This window comes from Danio aesculapii, chromosome 19 (assembly GCF_903798145.1).
Source record: "Danio aesculapii chromosome 19, fDanAes4.1, whole genome shotgun sequence".
Lineage (NCBI taxonomy): Eukaryota > Metazoa > Chordata > Actinopteri > Cypriniformes > Danionidae > Danio > Danio aesculapii.
In genome coordinates this window covers 461,051-484,898 of record NC_079453.1, presented here as the reverse complement: position 1 = coordinate 484,898, position 23,848 = coordinate 461,051, and the positions used below count along the sequence as shown (strand labels likewise).

At 35.0% G+C, this 23,848-nt stretch overlaps 2 protein-coding genes across 2 annotated transcripts; both read left to right on the top strand.

The window, feature by feature from the left end:
* Positions 1-248: 248 nt before the first annotated feature.
* On the top strand, positions 249-5,674 carry LOC130246718 (transcription termination factor 1, mitochondrial). Its single transcript, XM_056479840.1, has 3 exons — positions 249-283; positions 1,895-2,354; positions 4,703-5,674. The coding sequence occupies exons 2-3, from the start codon at positions 1,895-1,897 to the stop codon at positions 5,341-5,343; spliced, it is 1,101 nt and encodes a 366-aa protein (XP_056335815.1). The 5' UTR covers positions 249-283; the 3' UTR covers positions 5,344-5,674.
* Positions 5,675-8,219: 2,545 nt separating this feature from the next.
* On the top strand, positions 8,220-22,675 carry dus3l (dihydrouridine synthase 3-like (S. cerevisiae)). Its single transcript, XM_056479839.1, has 15 exons — positions 8,220-8,277; positions 9,850-9,930; positions 10,019-10,250; positions 11,918-12,442; positions 13,445-13,519; positions 13,751-13,792; positions 13,883-14,035; positions 15,191-15,307; positions 15,396-15,461; positions 17,735-17,845; positions 18,390-18,486; positions 18,590-18,665; positions 19,080-19,268; positions 20,885-21,013; positions 22,328-22,675. Exons 2-15 carry the CDS (start codon positions 9,875-9,877, stop codon positions 22,398-22,400), a joined length of 1,941 nt encoding a protein of 646 aa, XP_056335814.1. The 5' UTR covers positions 8,220-8,277; positions 9,850-9,874; the 3' UTR covers positions 22,401-22,675.
* The last annotated feature ends 1,173 nt before the right edge of the window (positions 22,676-23,848 follow it).

Below are 23,848 nucleotides of genomic sequence, written 5' to 3'. Positions count from 1 at the left end.
CAGACAGACAGACAGATAGATAGATAGATAGATAGATAGATAGATAGATAGATAGATAGATAGATAGATAGATAGACAGATATAATTTAAAAACACAATAATATCTACTCATTGATATTTATATAATTGTTTTATATTTACACACGTGTTCTGAGTGTAAAAGTGTTCCCGCAGCGCCGCCGTGTGGAGTGCAGTGTCGCTGTTTCTCCAGGTCTGCAGGAGGCGCTGTGACTCTACACTGAGGGAAACACGCGAGCGTGTCTGGATCGTTGGTCTGGATCTGGTAGGTCATAATAATGTGTTCTTTACTACAGTTCTTCAGATAAACACGCAAACAGTACGCAGTGTTCATGAGGTATCGAGTTAAAAGTAAAAACCTTTATGTATAAACATGTAGATCCGCTCGGAGAGTTTTAATTCTGCCATCTAACAGAAGAACATCTAAACTCATTCATCGCCTTCGCTTTCAGTTTACAATCTCTTTATAAACGGCTTTATTTGAGCACACTGGAGGTTTAGTGTTACTGTTAATGCATGTGTGGACTGTTCAATTCAATGTACAAATGTCCGATTAATGCTGCGGATCCATATAAAGTTGCATTTACTATTGTAATGTAGTTATATTGATCAGAATGAGCATGAGAGCATGAATTTATGAGAATTAAGAGATCAAACGTGTTTAATGATTGATTAATCACACTCTCTCTATTGTTTTTAAAGTGTTTAATATCTAAATAAAGTATTATTTTACTACATATGCCATTAAGTTACAAATTCATTCATTTTCTTTCAGCTTAGCCCCTTTATTCATCAGGGGTCGCCACAGTGGAATGAACCGCCAACTACTCTAGTAAATGTTTTACGCAGCGGATACCTTTCCAGTTGCAACCCACTACTGGGAAACACCCATACACACACACACACTCATACACTACAGTTAATTTAGTTGATCAGTTCCCCTATAGCGCATGTGTTTGGACTGTGGGGGAAACCGGAGCACCTGGAGGAAACCCACACCAACACGTGGAGAACATGCAAACTCCACACAGAAACATTAACTGACCCAGCCGACACTCGAACTAGCGACCTTCTTGCTGTGAGGCCACAATGCTAACCACTGAGCCATTGTTGACATAGTGTTTAAGGCTTTTACAGTAGATTTAGGCATTTTTGTAAGATTAACTTTATACAATGAAAGAAACAGTATTATTTTAGACTTCATTATTTAATTCTGTAGATAAATACTGTGTGACTCGCAAGAATTCCTCTATTGTGTTCATCTATGATTGTCATTTGTTTATTGTGTTTAATATATGATTCGATCGCCTACAGAATTGTCTCAATCAATCAAAATTAATTGATTATTTAAGGTGTTGAACTCCTAAAACTCCACATCTATAATCCTCTTAGTCTATGCTGACATTATCTTCAGCAGCTCAAACACTCTAATGGCTAATGGACAGACGGCTGCTTCTCACTCAGGGCTGCTGTTTATGCTAATGAGATGGAGAGATGTACACTAGTGGGCGGGGCTTTCCCCCTCTGATAGGGAGAATGTCAATCAAAGTGTTTCATTCATCAAGTCTGATTATTAACAAACACAATTAATTAATGTTTATCATTAGAGGCTGGAGATATTCACACACTGCTGACACACAACTGGGTTTAACCCACTTATAAAGGTGAGTTTTGCATAATAGGTGCCCTTTAACAGCCCTTTTTAATAATATATAGTAATATTTCCTGTTTCCCAGTACTGGGTTGCAGCTGGAAAGGCATTTGCTGCATAAAACATATGCTGGAATAGTTGGCGGTTCATTCCGCTGTGGCGACCCCTGATAAATAAAGGGACTAAGCTGAAGAAATATAAATATATATTTTCTCTGGTCATCAGATGGCGCAAAGGCAGATGCTCTACTTCCTGTTCTCAGTCAGAAGATGTGTTCAGCTTCCTGTAGCATCTCGTCTCTGCAGCTCCAGACCCCAGAATGCGGATAAAGCAGTGGAGAATGTGTGTCTTCTGGAAAGCCTGTCCAGCTTGGGTGTGGACCTGAGCTCGGCCCGCAGGCGGCAGCCGGGCGTCCTGAAGCGAGCGCTGACCAATGAGAAGGGACTCGCACGCTTCCTGCAGAGCAAAGGTGCGGACGTGGCCGCCGTCGCCAGCATCATCTCACGCTTCCCACGATGCATCACTCGCTCCAGCGAACACCTGCAGGAGCGCTGGAACCTCTGGAGGAACATCTTCCAGAGCGACGGCGAGATGGTGGAGATCCTCTCCAGATCCCCAGAGTCTTTCTTCCGCTCCAGCGACAACAGGAACCTGGAGGAGAACATCACTTTTCTCAAGTCTCTAGGTCAGGCTTTGAGTTTATTTGATGATAGACTAATGCTGATATTCAATATTTCAACATATGATGATAATGAGAATGCACAATATTGATATAATGCTCATTATCACCATTTATTGAATTATTGTTGTTATACATGTCTATTAACAATATTGTGCATGCTCATTATCACCATATATATTTAATCATTGATTATAATAATATATTAATATAATAATTATAGGCGTATGTCTAATAAAAGAATATTGTGCATGCTTATTTTCACCATTGCATTATTGAATATCAGATTGTGTCTAATATCAATATTGTGCATGCTCATTATCACCATATATTAAATTATTGAATTATGCATATCTCTAATATCAATATTGTGCATGCTCATTATCACCATATATTGCATTATTGAATATCAGCATATGTCTAATATTAATATTGTGCATGCTCATTATCACCATATATTGCATTATTGAATATCAGCATATCTCTAATATCAATATTGTGCATGCTCATCATCATGATATATTGAATTATTTAATATATGCATATATCTAATTTCAATAGTTCCTGCTCATTATTGTGAAATATTGCATAATTGAATATATGCATGTCTAATAATATTGTGCATGCTCATCATCTCAATATATTTAATTATTGAATATATGCAAATGTCTAATATGAATATTGGGCATGCTCATTATCACTATAGATTGAATTATTGCATATATGCAAATATATAATAATAATAATAATAATATTATGCATGCTCATTATTACCATGTAGTGCATTATTGAATATTAGCATATGTCTAATATCAATATTGGGCATGCTAATTATCATTATATATTAAATTATTGCATATATGTAAATATCTAATAATAATATTGTGCATGCTCATCATCATGATATAGTGAATTATTTAATATATGCATATATCTAATTTCAATATTGTGCATGCTCATTATTGTTAAATATTGCATAATTGAATATATGCATGTTTATTAATAATATTGAGCATGCTCATCATCAGAATATATTTAATAATTAATATCTGCATGTCTAATATGAATATTGTGCATGCTTATTATCAGAATATATTGCTTTATTGAATATATGAATATGTCTAATATCAATATTGTGCATGCTCATTATCACCCTATATTGAATTTTTGCTTATATCCAAATATCTAATAATATTGTGCATGCTCATCATCATGATATATTGAATTATTTAATATATGCATATCCAATTTCAATATTGTTCCTGCTCATTATTGTAAAATATTGCATACTTAAATATATTCATGTCTAATAATGCTCATCATTACAATATATTGAATAATTGATTATCAGCATATGTCTAATATGAATATTGTGCATGCTCATTATCACCATATATTTAATTATTGAATATATTCATATGTCTAATAATAATGTGCATGCTCATCATCATGATATATTGAATGTATGCAAATATATAACAGCGTTCTGCATGCTCATAATCACCATAAATTGCATTATTGAATTTATACATATATCTAGTGTTGTGCATGCTCATCATCATGATATATTGAATTAATAGATGCATTTATCTACTTTCAATATTGTGCATGCTCATCATCATGATATATTAAATTCTTGAATATATGCATATCTAATAATAATAATGTTGTTCATGCTCATTATCATGATATATTAAATTATTGAATATATGCATATCTAATAATAATAATATTGTGCATGCTCATTATCACTACATGTTGAATTATCCAATGTATGCATATGTCTAATATCAATGTTGTGCATGCTCATTATCATGATATATTGAATTAATATATGCATTTATCTACTTTCAATATTGTGCATGCTCATTATTGAAATTAGTAAAATATTGCATAATCGAATACATTCATGTCTAATAAGATTGTGCATGCTCATCAGCAAAATATATTGAACAATTAAATATCAGCACGTTAATATAAATATTATGCACGCTCATTATCACTATATATTGCATTATTGAATATATGCAAATATCTCATAATAATACTGTGCATGCTCATCGTCATGATATATTGAATTATTGAATATATGCTTATCTAATAATAATAATATTGTGCATGCTCATTATCACTATATGTTTAATTATCCAATGTATGCATATGTCTAATAACAATATTATGCATGCTCATCATCATGATATATTAAATTATTGAAAATATGCTTATCTAATAACAATATTGTGCATGCTCATTATCATGATATATTAAATATATGCAAATATATAATAGTATTGAGCATGCTCATCATCACCATATATTGCATAACTGAATATCAGCACATGTCTCTCCTGCAGGTATTACACCTAAAGACCTGCACCGGCTGCTGACCACAGCTCCACGCACCTTCTCCAACAGCGTGGAGCTCAACAGAAACATGGTGGAGCTCCTACAGAGCGTCTGCGCTAGTGTGGGCGGAGACAACCAGAAAGAGTTCGCCAGGACCATCATCTCCAAAAACCTCTACATCTTCATCCGCAGCACCAATCGAATCAGAGCCAATGTGGATTTTCTGCTGAGCGAGATGAAGCTGAGCGACTCTGAGGCGCAGGTTTTCCTCCAGAGCCACGGCGCGCTGATCCTGGACCTGTCCCATGAGAGTCTGAAGAAAAACCTCAAGAACCTGCGCTGGAAACTGCGATCTCTGGGCTGCGGAGAAGAAGATCTGAGGAAGATGATCCTCAAGTTCTCACTGGTGCTCTTCATGTCTGCGCAGCTGCTGAACTCCAAGCTGGACTGCTTTCTGGACGCCGGGATTCAAATCCAGCAGCTCATCCTCAAACCCAAAGTGCTGGACTTCAGTGTGGAGAACATCAGGCGGAGGCTGGAGCAGCTCCGAGCACTGGGATATGACTTCCGGAAACACGGCATCGGTGTGCTGGATATGAGCAACAAACGCTTCCAGGAGAAGATCAGGAGACTGGAGAATGAGCTATAAAGATGGGATATGAGCATAAGAGTGTCTGTATGGAGCTCCATTATGGTCACTTCTGCTCTTAAAGGGACAGTACATCTAAAAATGAATCTCCCTCATTCACTCACTCGGTTTCATCTGTTGAACACAAAGTATAATGATATTTTTGAATATTTTAGGTATTTTAAAGAATGCTGAAAACCTGTAACCATTGACTTCCATTGTAGGGAAAACATACTTTGGAAGTCAGTGGTTACCGGTTTTTGACATTCTTCAAAATATCTTCTTATTCAACAGAAGAAAAGGCAGTTTAGGAACAAGTAAAAGGTTTAAAACTCATGAGGGTTTTAAAGAATAAAGGATTAATGAATATGTCAAATAAATAATAACAATAAGATGCAGAGAAGCTTCTCGGTGAGGAGGCTGGAGAATGAATTATAAAGACTGAATACGTGGATGAAATGTGTGTAAGAGTCTCTATATGGAGCTCCATTGTGGTCACTTCTGCTCTTAAAGGGGACACTACACATAAATATGTAGCACATCTAACCTGTAACCATTGACATTCATAGTAGGAAAAAGTAATTCTATGGAAGTCAATGGTTACCGGTTTTTGACATTCTTCAAAATATCTTCTTATGTGTTGTAATAAGATAAGCAAAAGGGTTTAAAAGGGTTCAAAGTTAAAGGTTTTAATAAAATGTTTAAAACTATTAAAGCATTAAATGACGACAGAAGTTTAAAAAATTGGGTCGGTGTCCCTTTAAATAATAATGCCAGAATCTGTGGATAAAATGCAGAGAAGATGAGGAGACTGGAGAACTGTGCTGATGAATAAATGCTGAGTTATTAGTTATACAGACAGAATATGTGCATTAAATGAGCATTAAAGTGTCTGTATGGAGCTCCATTATAGTCACTTCTGCTCTTAAAGGGACAGTACATCTAAAAACTACAGTTCTGTCCTCATTTACTCACACTTTCCAACATTTATGAGTTTTTTATTCTGTCGAACACATGGGAAGATATTTTGAAGGATGCTAGGAACCTGTAACTATTGACTTTCTTAGTAGGAAAAACAAATACTATGGAAGTCAATGGTTACCGGTTTTTAACATTCTCCAAGTTCTGCTCTTAATGGGACAGTAAATCTAAAAATGAAAACTATTTACTCTTCCTCAAATTGTTATAAACCTTAAGTGTTTCTTCTTCTGTTGAACTTGAAAGAAGATATTTTAAAGAATGCTGAAAACCTTTAACCACTGACCTTATGGTAGGAAAAATAAATACTATGGAAGTCAATGGTTACCGGTTTCAGATGTTCTTTAAAATATCTTCTTATGTGTTCAGCAATATGAAGAAGTCAGTTTTGCAACAAGTTAAAGGTTTAAAAATGTATGTTTTTAAACAAAGGATGAGTAAATGATGACAGGTTTTTATTTATTTTTATGGTGCGCTGTCTCTTTAAATAATAACACCAGAATCTGTTGATAAAATGCAGAGAAGCTTCCAGGAGAAGATATAAAGACTGGAGAGCTGTGCAGACCAATAAATGCGGTGATGTTAGTTATACAGAGATAATATATGGATTAAATAAGCGTAAGAGTGTCTGTGTGGAGCTCCATTATGGTCACTTCTGCTCTTAAAGGGACAGTACATATAAAAATAATGTAATTTCCTCATTTACTCACCCAGTTTTTAAACATTTATGAGTTTCTTTCTTCTGGTGAACACATGAGAAGATATTTTGAAGACTGTAGGAAACCTGTAACCATTGACTTTCATAGTACTATGGAAGTCAATGGTTACCGGTTTTTAACATTCTCCAAATTCTGCTCTTAATGGGACAGTAAATCTAAAAATGAAAACTATTTACTCTTCCTCAAGTTGTTGTAAACGGTTATGCATTTCTTTCTTCTGTTGAACATGAAAGAAGATATTTTGAAGAATGCTGAAAACCTGTAACCACTGACTTTTATGGTAGGAAAAACAAATACTATGGAAGTCAATGGTTACCGGTTTCAGACGTTCTTTAAAATATCTTCTTATGTGTTCAGCAATATGAAGAAGTCAGTTTTGAAACAGGTAAAAGGTTTAAAAATGTACGTTTTTAAACAAAGGATGAGTAAATGATGACTGGTTTTATTTACGCTGTCCCTTTAAATAATGACGCCAGAATCTGTGGATAAAATGGAGAGAAATGTCTGTTTCATCAACACAAATAAGCACAAAATTGTATCTAAACTGATTTGTTTTGATCAGATTTAGCCTGTTTGGTCATATTTTGTATGTCCTTGTTATTTCTTATGATTAATATACACAGTTGTAAATGAAATCCATCTGTAAACCATGTAAATAATTAGTTTAAATACATTAAAACTTTATATTTTGTAACCTGGGTCATTGGGTTTATTTTATGATGTTTAAATTGTAGTAAATACTAAATACTAGTAGTTTGTTTGTTCATTACAACTGTTTCCTTAGCATCCCAGTGTATATCAGTGTCTTATTTTAAACATTAATAATCATAAATAAACACTGCTATATCAATATTTCTGATCAGCAAATCCTCAGTGATTTTTTAGGGATCATGAAAACTGAAGACCAGTAATAATAATAGAAATAATGCTTATGATATATACATATAGACAACTATTTTAATTATAAAGATTTATAGAATTATTTAATTATATCATTTAATTAAAGAATAAATAAAATAAAGAAAAAATAAATATAACATGGCGGCTTTTGGTGCTGCAATTATTAGCATATTTTTATTAAGTCATGAAGAGATGTATCATCAATAGTACGCAGTCATCAATAATACAGAATAAAACATAATACGGTTATATCTGACGCATGCGCGGAACTGTCCTGCGCGAGTTCTTGTTCCGCCCGGACTCTTTTTCCAGTTACTCCGCTGTGGTTTACATGTGCAGGGAGAGGATTTCTTTGCAGGTGAGCGATGATGATCAATAATTATGATCAGATATGAATATGAAGTGACGTTAGAGCTGTTGTGAGATCGATATCTCATTCTTATGTTCGACTGTCACGCACTTTTAACCCTTTAATTGTGTGTATCTGTAAAGGTGATTGGAGGAGTCCATATCTCAGATTTCTCTTTATTAATGTTCTTTCTGCTCATCAGAGTTATATTTTCACCATCTGTTCCTCCTCTGGCTCTTACACATGCTTTTATGACGGGGTTTGAGTTTTATATATATACGCTCATGCTTTATAACAGCTTCTTATTGTGGGAGAAATGTAAATATAGACGTTTTATTTGTTTATATGTCTCTTAGAATTGACAATTAACTATAGTATTGAACTGTTAGATGATTATTGTTATTTATTCGCTTGTTTTTATGCCATGTTTATTTGTTTTAATCTAATTTATATCAATTTTAGTCATTTATTTAGATTAATCAATTTATTTAATGGTATTCTTCATTTATTATTTATTTTAACGCTTCAATTTTATTATTTATATTTATTTTTCTCGTTTGTCTAATGAATTTAGCCTATTTTATATGTATTTATATTTATTTTGATTGATAATTATTCATTTGTTTATTTTCTTTTTGGCTTAGTCCCTTTATTAATCAGGGGTCGCCACAGCGGAATGAACCACCAACTTATCTAGCAAATGTTTTACACAGCAGATGCCCTTCTAGCTGCAACCCATCACTGGGAAACACCCATACACTCATTCACACACATACACTATGGACAATTATAGCTTACCCAATTCCCCTATAGCACATGTGTTTGGACTGTGGGGGAAACCGGAGCACCCGGAGGAAACCCACACCAACACGGGGAGAACATGCAAACTCCACACAGAAACACCAACTGACCCAGCCGTCCTTGATTACTATTTACTGAAACCTAAATAATTAATATTTATTATAATATATAATGGGACAGCACGGTGGCTCAGTGGTTAGCACTGTCGCCTCACAGCAAGAAGGTCGCTGGTTCGAGTCTCAGCTGGGTCAGTGTGTGTTTCTGTGTGGAGTTTGCATGTTCTCCCTGTGTTGGTGTGGGTTTCCTCCGGGTGCTCCGGTTTCCCCCACAGTCCAAACACATGTGCTATAGGGGAACTGATCAACTAAACTGGCCGTAGTGTATGAGTGTGTGTGTGTGGGTGTTTCTCAGTACTGGGTTGCAGCTGAAAGGGCGCCAGCTGTGGGTTCATTCCGCTGTGGCAAGCCGAAGGAAAAATGAATGAATAATATATAATAATATAGTCTAGTAATTTAAATATATTTATTAATGTTAATTTATTTTACTTTATTAAACTAATTTTAAATGCATTTATTTTAATTGTAAGCTTATTTATTATAATCAAATATTTGAAATGTATTTGTTTATTTTCATTTTATACTCATTATGTATTTATTTGTTTTACACAGTTTTTCGATTTGTAATGATAATTTGAGCTCTTTAAAGTGCTGATAATATGAATATGTTGATGTATGTCCAAGTATCTTCTTATTATGATCAATATGACTGGTGTTTGTTCAGGTTTTTGGGTCAGGATTGTGTTTTGATGATGGACTCTGCAGCGCTGGAGGCTGAAAGAGGCGCCGCCGCCATTAAACCACAGTACCGTTATATTATATTATAATAACGTTATAATTATGCTGTTATTCATCATCTGCAGTTTAACTCACACATGATCTGTGTTTTGCAGGTTTCTCACCAGTAAAGAGCAGTTTCATGAGTTCCTGTCGTCGGGCCGCTCGAGTCAGAAGAATGAAGAAGATCCAGACGGAGAACCAGAGAAGAAGAAGATCCGGCTGGAGAATGATGGCAAAACAGCAGAACAGGAGAAGAAGATGAAGATGAGAGGACAGAATAAAAACAGACCGCACGTCAAACCACACACCTATGAGGATAAACGCCTCTGCACCTCCATCATTCAGGTCTGTGTCACACACTTCTGCGTCAGCTCGTACAAACATCTTTATTCTTATTTGTTTTTTTTGGAAAGATTGTGCAGTAAACTCCCGTTGGTTAATGCATGAGCTAACAATGCAAAACTAGATAGTAAAGTTTGAGACACACTTTGGTGTTGGCTTGAGAAAGCCAAGCCTGAAAGTTTGAAGTCATTTTAAAAGTTTGATATTTGAAACTGTTTGTAGAGTTGGAGAGATACTTATCATAAGTGATTGATATCCAGTTGCTAGGGTGTTCTGAGTGACCCGAGATAACCCTGAATATAACCTGAGGATAACTTCAATAATACAACCACTGAATAAAACCAGAACATAACCTGAACATAAGCTGAATATAACCAGAACATATAACCTGAACATAAGCTGAATATAACCAGAACATATAACCTGAACATAAGCTGAATATAACCAGAACATATAACCTGAACATATAACCTGAACATAAACTGAATATAAGCAGAACATAACCTGAACATAAGCTGAATATAACCAGAACATAACCTGAACATAAGCTGAATATAACCTGAATATAACCTGAATATAAGCTGAATATAAGCTGAATATATCCAGAACATATAACCTGAACATAAACTGAATATAAGCAGAACATAACCTGAACATAAGCTGAATATAACCAGAACATATAAGCTGAATATACCCTCAATATAACCAGAACATGACCTGAACATAAGCTGAATATAACCAGAACATAACCTGAACATAATCAGAACCAAAAACTAAATATATCCAGAACATAACCTGAAAATAACCTGAATATAATCAGAATAAAAAATGAATACAACCAGAACATATAAGCTGAATATAACCAGAATTAAAAGCTGAATATAACCAAAACATAACCTGAATATTACCACAACCTAACCAGAATAAAACCTGAACATAGCCTGAATATTACCACAACCTAACCAGAATAAAACCTGAACATAGCCGGAATATAACCAGAACATAACCTGAATATAACCAGAACGTAAGCTGAATATAACCTGAACATAAGCTGAATATAATCAGAACATAACCTGAATATAACCAGAACGTAAGCTGAATAAAACCTGAACATAGCCTGAATATAACCAGAACATAACCTGAATATAACCAGAACGTAAGCTGAATATAACCGGAACATAACCTGAACATAAGCTGAATATAATCAGGATAAAAGCTAAATATAACCAGAACATAACCAGAATTAAAAGCTGAAAATAACCAAAACATAACCTGAATAAAACCTGAACATAGCCTGAATATAACCAGAACGTAAGCTGAATATAACCGGAACATAACCTGAATATAAGCTGAATATAATCAGAATAAAAGCTAAATATAACCAAAACATAACCAGAATTAAAAGCTGAATATAACCAAAACATAACTTGAATATAACCTGAATGTAGTATGAATATAACCTGAATATAACCAGAACATAACCTGAATATAATTAGAACATAACCTGCCTGCTGAATATAACCAGACAAAGAACGATTAAAGCCGAGCAACATAATTGGTACCTAAAAGCCAGGATTGGCACAAACTAAACTGAAACTACTGACTAACCAACTAATCTGGCTTTGTGGTACAGGCCACATATCAGTTATCTTCTCGTGTGTGTCCTCCAGGAGCGAGACACTGTGTGTCCGTATGGAGAGAAGTGTCGGTTTCTGCATGATGTGAGCCAGTATCTGTCCACTAAAGCTGCAGATCTGGGCGATCAGTGTCACCTCTTCAATACCTTGGGGAAGTGTCCGTATGGCCTGACCTGCCGTTACGCTAAAGCACACACCAGCGCCGATCTGAAGAATATGGTGAACACAGAGCTGTACAGAGCCTCCGCCGGGCGAGAAAACACCACCAACCTGCTGGACAAGGAGCTGCAGAAACGCCTGCGCAAAAAACAGCAGAGATTCCCCGGAGCAGATGCTTTTCTAAAGAGCATCGGCCGCGCACCCAAACCTGAACACAACACCAGAGAGCAAAGAGGAAAACATGAAGATCAGAGACAAAATACTGAAGATCAGAACAAAAATACTGAAAAACAGAGCAAAAATACTGAAGAACAGAGCAAAAATACTGAAGAACAGAGAGAAAATACTGTAGAACAGAGCAAAAATGGTTCTGATTCTGCCAATGGACAAGAGACACAGGTGAAATATGCATAATTTACTAAACTTCAGTTAATTTGTCTGAAACTGTGATCTTAACGGTGGTGACTGGACTATAAGCAAAATAATGCACTATGGTCCATTGATTTAGTAAAAAATCATTAATAATGCACTGATATCGGTAACTGATAACTCTTTAAATTTAATTCTGGATGCACTGATATGGAAATTTTGGCCCGATATCAATAACACTTTAAATTTGCATCCAGGATGCAGATATGGACATTTTCTCTAATATTGATAAATGATAAATCTTTACATTTAAGTCTGGATGTACCGATATGGGCATTTTGGCCGATATTGATAACCGATAACTCTTCATATACTAAGTCTGGATGCACAGCTATGGACATTTTGTCCAATAATGATAACCGATAACTCTTCATAATTACGTCTGGATGTACTTATATGGGCATTTTGGGCGATATTGATAACCGATAATTCTTTAAATTTGCATCCAGGATGCACAGATATGGACATTTTGTCCAATATTGATAACAGATAAATCTTTACATTTAAGTCTGGATGTAATGATACTAGCATTTTTGGAAAATTTTGATAACAGATAACTCTTTAAATTGAAGTCTGGATGCAACGATATGGAAATTTTGGCCGTTATAGATAACTAATAACTCGTATCATTTTTTTAAATTATATATATTTTTTCATTTACATCCGGATGCATTGGTATGGACATTTTGGCTGATCTCAATAACCAATAACTCTTTAAATTTTAGCCAGGATGCACCGATATGGACATTTTGGTCAGTATTGATAACTGATGATTTTTAATCTACATTTGGATGCACCGATATGGACATTTTGGCTGATCTCAATAACCAATAACTCTTTAAATTTAAGACTGGATTCACTGATATGGAAATTTTAGCCGATATCAGTCATTCCTTGTATAATGCATACAGCTATGCTCTATTGAGCACTGGATTGAGTTTGCTGATCATGTAAATGTGTTGTGAATTGCAGGTTCCTCCTATAAAGACCATCGGCCCCATTACTGACGCCGACATCATCAAACTGAGACCCTGTGAAAAGAAACAGGTGTGTCTGAATAACAAACTGCTGTCTAGATGAGGAATCACACAACTTATCATTACTATTTATTTGATTTATTTTAATCTTCATTTGCATGCAACAGTGCATGATATTCATGATATTCAATAAGAGACGTATGCAGTGTGACTTTTTATATATTTTTCACTTTTCTCAATGTCTATAGATCATTAAATTGCTAATTGCATCTGAATTTTCCTTTGTCATGTTGTATCTCAGGTGGATTTCAGAGACAAGCTGTATCTGGCTCCTCTTACTACGGTAAACTCATGTCTGTAATATTAATCGGGACATCAGTGTGTTCTGATGAAGTGTGTTTAGGCAGCTCACGGTGTGTGTGTTGCGCTGCAGTGTGGGAATCTGCCGTTCCGGCGTGTGTGTAAGCGGTTTGGAGCTGATATCACGTGTGGAGAGATGGCCATGTGCACTAATCTGCTGCAGGGTCAGGCGTCTGAATGGGCTCTTCTGAAGAGACACACCTCTGAGGATCTTTTCGGCGTTCAGGTACAGCTAGCACATGCTAATATCAATGTTTTTATTGCTACAAATGTTGGCTGATATTGATAATCAATAACTATTAAAAGTTACATCCGGATGCACCGATATGAACCTTTTGGCCGATATCGATAACAAATAATTGAAGTCTGGATGCAATAATATGGAAATTTTGGCCGATATTGATAACCGATAACTCTTCAAACTTAAGTATGGATGCACCAATATGGAAAAATTGACCGATATCGATTAAAGTAACTTTTTAAATTTAAATCTGGATGCACTGATATGGAAATTTTGGTGGAGATTGATAATCGATAACTCTTTAAAGCTAAGTCTGGATGCACCAATTTGGAAAGTTTGGCCAATACCGATAACTCTTCAAATTTAAGTCTCTGCTCCGAGATGGAAATTTTGGCCGTTATTGATAACTAATAATTTAAGTCTGGCTGCACTGATTTGGAAATATTGGCTGATATTGATAACCGATAACTCTTTAAATCATGTCTGGATGCACTGATTTGGAAATTTTAACTAATATCGATAACCAATAACTCAAAATTTACATCCGGATGCACCGATATCGAAATTTTTGCCGATATCGATAACAGAAATTCTTTAAATTTATGTCTTAATATGGAAATTTTGGCAGATATAGAAAACTGATAAATCTTTAAATTAAATCTGGATCCACCGATATGTAAATTTTGGCCGATATTGATAAACCTTTAAAATTTACGTCCGGATGCAAAGTGGCAATGTGTTGTTATGTAATCAGTGTCATTGACTACTCTGAAGAAGCTGTGGTGTGTTAAATAATGATGATAATAATAATAATAAATTTGTAATTTTATGGCACTTTTCCTACATAAAATGCAACTCAAAGTGCTTCACAAGCAAATATATTATAAGCAGATATTAAAAAACAACATTGTAACGTCGAGTACTTAAATATAGAAACAGATAAAAGCTAATACAGAAAACAAAATAAACACAAAGTTTAAGCAAATACAGAAGACAAAATTAGAAACATAGTGCTGTATGTAAGTTTGGTGTGTGTGTGATCAAAATATAGACAAAATGAAAGTGTAAAGGTTAGTGTGTGCTATCAGAATAAAACTGTACAGAAGTGTTGGTTATAAATGAGTGTTTGTGTTTTTGCAGCTGGAAGGATGTTTTCCAGACACTATGACCAGATGTGCTGAGCTGCTCAATCAGAACATCAATGTGGATTTTGTGGATATAAACTCCGGCTGCCCCATCGATCTCGTTTACAAGAAGGTAATCTACAGAAAAAGGCTGCGAGGACTCATAGTCTGTATTAAAGAAAGCATAATTATTTTGACCCCGTGTGTGTGTGTTTCTGCAGGGTGGCGGATGTGGACTCATGACCAGAACCAGCAAATTTGAGCAGATTGTGAGAGGAATGAATTCAGTAAGTGTACAGAGCAGCCTTGATCATCACTGATAACTGTGTTTCCAGACGCTGTTTTACCTTATTATTAGTGTAAAATGTGACTCTCAGTGCTGAACTGCATTATTGAACATCAGTGATTGCTTTCATCGGTCTCCAGAGGCCAGATTCATAAAAATACTCTTAGAGAGGAAGTTGTGAAGTGAAAATTATAAGATTATAAGTGAAGTGAAATCCTATAGACCATTTTGAGGGATGTAAACAAAAACAATGGTCCCAACGTATTTCCAGTTTTACACTTTTTGTTCCGATGGCTTTCGAGAATCCAAAAAAAGAGCCACATATTGATAATGTTATGATAGCAGTTTTAACATTAGGTTATGATTAAATTGCCTCTTGTTACAGTTATGAAATAGTTTGGTAACAAGCAGGAAATGTTCATGGGCCAATGACATGACCACACTGAAATGGTCTATATTAAATCACCTATTTGATGCATCCCCTCATAACAGATACAACAGTATTGTCCATTTTGTAGGAATAAAAACGCACTTCACATTTTTATAATAGCTTTTTTTTTTTAGATATAATATTGTTTAAAAAGTTGTATATTTTGTGCATGTCATGTCATTTGAATTTGAATTCCAATGTATTTCATTTATTTTCATTGAATCCAATAAGTTTAATAATGCAGTGATCTATTCTAATCAACTTTTTCAGCAGTATTGGGAAATTTATATAAAATTCTATGCATTTTAAATGTATTGTTATTTGAAATATTTTATATAAATGATATATAACATATATTATTATTAATAAACTGAGGAGAAAGCTTATTTGAATAAGTTGGTGCACAAAATGTATGATGGAAATGTTTCAGTATTAACCCCACTGGAATCAATGAAAATAGATTAAACTCCTTTGAACTTAAAGCTTACTTGACGCTACAAGCAAAAAATGCACAAATAACTTTGTGTTCTGTTTAACTTTAGTATTCATTGGGTCCAAAAAGACCAGAGGCCTCATGTACAAAGACTTGCATTGAATTGATACTAAAACATTGTGTACGGACAAAGCTGTAAATGTGCGTACGCAGTAAACAATTCAGATGTGTGAAACACTGTGTACGCTGAATCCCACGCATATTCTCTTTGTACATCCGAATTAACGTGAGCTGAGCGCACGTGCACAAGCGCAAAACCCCTCCCTCCCTCCTCCCCCTTATAAATATGGTAATGACTCTACTTTGGCAAAACCAAATGAAAAAGCAATGGCAAAAGCAAGTAAAAAGAGAAACTTTGAGCATAATGTGAACTGGAGGAGCTCCTTTCAGTGGTAGACCGGAGATGAACGGTGTTATTTGCAAGTTTGTCCTCCGGAATTAATAACAAAAGAAAAAAATAGAGTGTGAGAGTTTAGCTGATGCGGTTAACACAGTGGGGTCTGAACATCGCACTGTGAGTGAATTAAATAAGAAATGGTCCCATGTAAAGGTGTCAAATGTTGTTGCGTATATTTAGGCTAAGTGCAAATAGCACACCTTGCTGGAATGAGCTAGTTGAGTGATTCCCGCCCATCACCGTTTGATTGACAGAGACAACAAAACTAAAGAGAGCGGCAAACAGCAGCGCGAGAGGCGTAGCTAGTAAAGCGCATGGCAACATGTTTTGACACGATCGATCATGAACCCGGTTTGAATCCCCCATCTACATATCAGATTGTGCCTACTCTTCATCTTGAGGAAGTAGGAATCATTAATAAGTGTGTGTATTATGTTAAGCGCATTTGAGCATCACATATTATTTGCACATTTATTGAATGGAAATCTTTCTGATTCACGTATGCAAATGCGTCTTCAGATGGCGCCTGTATAGCAGTGTGCGTGCAGTCGATCGCTCCGATTACACTGGGAAAACCGGCGATCGCTGCAAATTCCGCTTTAATGTTTGGCTGGTCAACTGCATGGTATGGAAACCTTATATACCAGCAGATGATTGTGTCTCATACAGCTGCCATTGCACGGTTCAGATACTGTGTAGTGTGCAATTTAACATAACTGCCTCTAGGAGTCGCCAATGGAAATAAAACACACACACAAGAAATGCACGTACGCCAGACACGAAGTTGGCGTGGACCAACGCACACTCTCACGTTCACTTCATCATTAGTAAATGCAAACGATTTTACTGCATTGTGAGAGTTATGTTTCCTAAATCTGCCCTCTGGAATATTAATAATAATGATGATGATGATAATCTTCAGCTGTATGTGTTAAGTGTTGTGCTGTTCTGCAGGTTCTGGATGTTCCTCTAACAGTGAAGATCCGCACAGGAGTCCAGCAGAACAGCAACATCGCACACAAGCTGATCCCAGAGATGAGGAAGTGGGGCGTTTCGCTCATCACGGTACCAAGATCAATATTACAGCTCTGGACTTCTTCATAGTGGCACAGCACTGAAGTGTGCATCAGGGTTATTTTAGTAAACCAAGACTAAGACTAAGCTATTGCTCAAAAAAACATTTTCATTAACTGAAATAAGCATTAAAGGAGACCTATTCTGCGCCTCTTCACAAGATGTGAATGTCTCTAGAGCATAGGTCTCAAACTCAATTCCTGGAGCTCTGCAGCTTTACACAGTTTTGTTCCAACCCTAATCAGACACACCTGACCCATCTAATGAAGGTGTTCAAGACTCTTCTGAACATCTCGATTATTTGGATCAGCTGTGTTTAATAGGATTGGAGCAAAACTGAGCAGAGCTGCGGCTCCCACAGAACTGAGTTTGAGATCTATGCTCTGGAGTGTGTGTGTGTGTTTGAGCTGAGAATAGCACACAGATAATGTTTTCTAACTCTCTGAAACTGACCCTTTTAGGCTTTGATGCTAATTGTGTAGTCCTAACTCAACAATGTTAAAGTATAATATCGGTGGTGTGTTTTCCTCCACAGCTACACGGACGCTCACGTGAGCAGCGATACACTAAACTGGCGGACTGGGATTATATCGACACGTGTGCACAGCTCGCCGCTCCAGTGCCACTGTTTGGTACACACACACACACACACACACAGACAGACAGACAGAAGATGAACACAATGAACTTTAGCTTGACTCACTCTGTATGTGTGTGTGTGTGTGTGTTCTACAGGTAACGGTGATATTCTGTCATATGAAGACGCCATGAAGGCCAGAGAAACGGGAGTGTCGGGGATCATGGTGGCCAGGTCAGCTCATCATCTCTCTGTGCATATTACAGCTGTCAGTTTTCAGGAATATGAACTATACTTTGACAATATTTGTATAGGAGGCATCAAACTATGGTAAGTTTTACATGTGGATTGCTGTAGCGAAGTAATGCTATCCTTGTTGCAAATTAATAAATAAGGGTTGCTCTGTAATATCTATCAAACACCAGTCACCAGATGAGAAAACTAGGCATATTAAGCTTTCAGTTTGATTTTACATCATTGGTGCCCTTTAAATGTTCAATAATCAAATTAAAAACAATTTATGACAGAATATAATATTCAGTTTTATTCAATTATGATTGTCAAACGTTAAAATTCAGATCGTTTTATCATATTTTAAGCTCCATATTTTTCTCAATCCGTGCTGCGTTTATACCTGTGTCTTCACAGAGGAGCGCTGATCAAACCGTGGCTCTTCACTGAAATAAAGGAGACCCGGCACTGGGATATCTCCTCCACTGAGCGTCTGGACATCCTGCGGGATTTCACACACTTCGGCCTGGAGCACTGGGGCTCCGACACTCAGGGCGTGGAGAAAACACGCAACTTCCTGCTGGAGTGGCTCTCCTTCCTGTGCAGGTCAAAACATACAGACGTTTACTTCTTTTCTCTTTGTCATGATGACAGTAAATAATATTAGACTAGATATTCTTCAAGACACTAGTATTCAGCTTAAAGTGACATTTAAAGGCTTCACTAGGGTAATTAGGGTAAAGTTAGGGTAATTAGGCAAGTCATTGTATAACAGTGGTTTATTCTGGAGACAATCCAACACTAATATTGCTGAAGGGGGCTAATAATATTGACCACAGCAATAAAACATTTTTCACTCACACTAAAAGAAATGAGACTTTCTCCAGAAGAAAAATATAATAGAAAATACTGTGAAAAATTTAAACATCACCTATAAATAGTGCTGGGTAAAGATTAATCACATCCAAAATAAAAGTTTGTTTTGACTTGTGTATTTTATTTTACACACAAACACACACATACATGGAAACAAAAATATTTTGTTATGTAGATATTTAAATGTGTATTTATAATTTGTATCATATTTATTTATTTATATATATATATATTAATTTTTTTATATATATATTTAAATATATATTTTTTAATATATTTTTTTATTTATTTTTAAATATATTTTTATATATTTATTTGTGTATATATATTTAAATATATATATTTATTTTGTATATATATTTAAATATATTTTTATTTTATATATTTCAATATATTTTTATATATATTTATTTGTGTATATATATATATATATATATATATATATATTATTATAATTTTTTATATATATTTAAATATATATATATTTTTAAATATTTTTTATTTATTTTAAAATATGTTTTTATATATTTATTTGTGTATATATATATTTCAATATATTTTTATATTTTTTTTTATAGATATTTTTATATATATTTATTTTTATATATATTTATTTGTGTATATATATTTAAAAAAAATTATATATATTTATTTGTGTATATATATTTAAATATATTTTTATATATATATTTATTTTTATATGTATTTAAATATATTTATATATATATTTATTTCATCTACATCAGCGTTGTGTGACTGCAATAGTTTTAAAACAGAACATGACCTGTCTAACAGAAATACTTCAGCCATGGTGTCGTCCTTCCTCCAGTGTGCAAAACTCACTCCAATATTGATTCAGGATTTTAAAAAGTTTTAATTCAGCATTTGATTGTAATCGCTGTCTCGTGTGTACATGAATGCACGGCGCAATGGTGGATCTGCATGAACGGCTGCGCAGTTGTGCAAATCTACATTTACTGTCAGGCAGTTTGGGCTACTTATCAGAATTATGGGAACTGTCGGCCCGACAATATGTAATGAATATTCTAAATATTTAATTGGATGAACATTTCTTAGTTTTATGCCTCAGAATATATAAATACATTTACTTTAATCATTACTAGTGGAATGTGAAGAGACTTTTAACCAGCACAACAACACATGTTTCTGAAGACGATCACCTACTGCAGCGTTAAAAAATATTTACAATTTCACATGAGGACGAATCATTTTTGCACATGCATAACTCAAATCTGAGTTCCTACAGCGAGTCGTGTCGTGTTTTCCTGAACGCTGCGTTGCCTGTTTCTCAGTTTTCTGACTCTCTGGTGTTTGTGTATATGCAGGTATATTCCTGTAGGTCTGCTAGAGCGAGTCCCGCAGAGGATCAATGAGCGTCCGCCGTTCTACATGGGTCGAGATTACCTAGAGACCCTGATGGCCAGCCAACATGTGGACGACTGGATCCAGATCAGGTGACTACACACAGGCTAATTAAAGGGCAACTATTATTAAAAATGACATTAATAATGGGTTTAAACACAGTTGTTTGTCAGCAGAGTGTCAATATATCCAGCATATTCCTTCTAAAAGTCCAATAAGGCGTACTATTGTAAAACTGTAGATTAGATGCATCAGAAAATTACTTCATTACAGGGAAAAGGGTGCATTAGGGCAGTGTTTCCCAACCCTGTTCCTGAAGGCACACCAACAGTACATTTTCAATGTCTCCCTAATCAAACACACCTGAATCATCTAATTAGAACATAAGAAGAGACTCCAAAACCTGAAGTTAATTAGTCAGGTAAAGGAGACATCCAAAATATGTACTGTTGGTGTGCCTCCAGGGAAAGGGTTGGGAAACACTGCTTTAGGGAATAACTGAGGATGAATTATTACAATATAATGCCTTATTTTGTAATAATTCCCCATCCTGCAGGTGATTACAGCTCTTATCCTCTGGTCTCCAGCAACACTGCTGAATCCACTGTTATGATGTTGTGTTTGAGAGTTTATTTGTCAGGTTTTTGTCCTCCTGATGATATATATTGCGATATTGAATATATAATTTCACCAGATGAAATTATTATGTCTATTTTGGAAAGAATGAATGATTTTCAGTACATTGGGCTGATTTTGTAAGGGAGTGCATCCCCATAAAATATAATAAACCAACATTCAGAAATACAGTAGAGCAACAATACTGTACAAATAAAATACACTATATGCTATAGGATTATCTGGAAGACTAGCAATATTTAAATACACAAATGTAAAATAACACTATATAGTCATCACATATATACATAAACGCAATTAATTTCTTATGCCTGAATATTTTTAAACTAAATAAAATGATGAAAACACACATAAATAATAAATGTTTTGGTAATTTTATGGTTAAACGTTGCAAAAACTCCACAAATAATTTGTATAAATTTTGGTTAACAGTATTAATACAGATTCAACATTGCAGATCCTGTGATGTGACTATTGCGGATGCACACGTTGTGATATCAATGCTGAATCAATTGTGCAGCCCTAGCACTAGTTTATTCCACATCTCCTCCTCCTGCTGTGTTCTGATGTGATGTCTGACTATTGTAGCTGTGACATAACTCTAATCATTCAGCGGAGTGATATGAAGCTGTACTGCACTCAGAACCTGCCGGAATTACTTTAGCTGTGACTTTATCTGACAATACCCAAACACCTGAGAGTGACCATCAGCCAATCAGAATCCAGCATTCGACACTAACATTATGTTTGTTTCTGTTCTCCATCTACAGTGAGATGTTGTTGGGGCCGGTGCCTAAAAACTTCAGTTTTCTGCCCAAACACAAAGCCAACGCTTATAAATGACCATCGGCTGCAGAGAAAATGAACCGAATGAAAGTGCTTTCAGTTTTATTTAAATCTAGTTTGAATCTGATTCATGACCTGAGTAGAAGCTATTATTATTATTATTTCAGTTTATTGATTTAAGGTGTGTGAGATATGAATGCAGTGTGTTTTATAATAAATAAAACTGAAACTGTTAAACATGGCCTTTTATATGCTGCTTTCTCTGTATTAATTGCAGTAGAAACTTCACTGATGATGTTATGAAGGAGAATAAAGTCAGTACTCACTCATGACTCCTGTTTTACTGTTGTATTTCCTGAGATTTGAAGAGATCAAATGTTCTAGTAAAAAAAAACACATTAAAACAAGTCATGTTGGAGATTACCGTCATTATTAGAAATTATTCTGGTGCTACTTTATATGAAGTGGTCTTAACTACATTAGAAAATAAATATAATGTACTTTCTGTGTTCATAATGTGTTAAAGAACACTTCTGGTGCTATCAAGAGTAGGGTTCGGGTCAGGTTTGGTGGTGTGGGTAGCTTTAGTGAAGGGTTAAAGTGTAAAGAATTTGGTCAACAAAGTGTTTACAGAAATGAATGATGATTTCATGACATGCACGTACTGAATGAAGCACAAGTACTATGTAAAATCATGCATTTATACAATAAGTATTGTTTACATATTAGTTTTACATATTAAAGCCACTTAATATACAGCAGGTCCATTATCTTTAGTGCAAGTGTTTGATGTGATTTTAATAAAACACTCACCTGAGAGGCTCGCAGATTCAGTCATCATAACACAATGCTCTTCTTAAACAATAATGATGAATATATGTGATACAAACCCATGTGCTACGTTGTGTGGGCGGAGCTACTGATGTCAGAGGCGTGGCTACTGTAAGAGGCGTGGCTACTGTTGTCAGAGGCGGAGTTCATACAAGTCTCTCATCCATTCTCTCACACACACACACACACACACACACACACAATGCATATAACATGAATTAACTGCATCTTTTACATTATACTGGATCTGTAAATTTATGCAGTGAAAATACTATCTAAAGAGAACACATTGCATCAAAACATGTTTAAGAAAATAAAACACAACATTTCTTTAATCATTTTGCATAGTTTATTCAAATAATAAACCAACACATTTAACATATTTTATTTGCATTATTTACACAGATCCTGAAATAGCTACTTTAATCATATGATTAATGATGAAATGTTTTTCCTCATTAAAAAGCAAATTGTTATTTTAATTATATTAAATTGCACCATCAAACATTTAGGAAAAATGAGATTTTAATTAGAAAAAAAAAATAATAAATACTAAAAATAATATATAAACATTGCTTGCTATTGTCTGCCTGATCTGTACTATGGTTTGTTAATTTTGTATATTGTTAAATGTACTTGAGCCCTGAAAAGATGCTATATAAATAAATAAAATA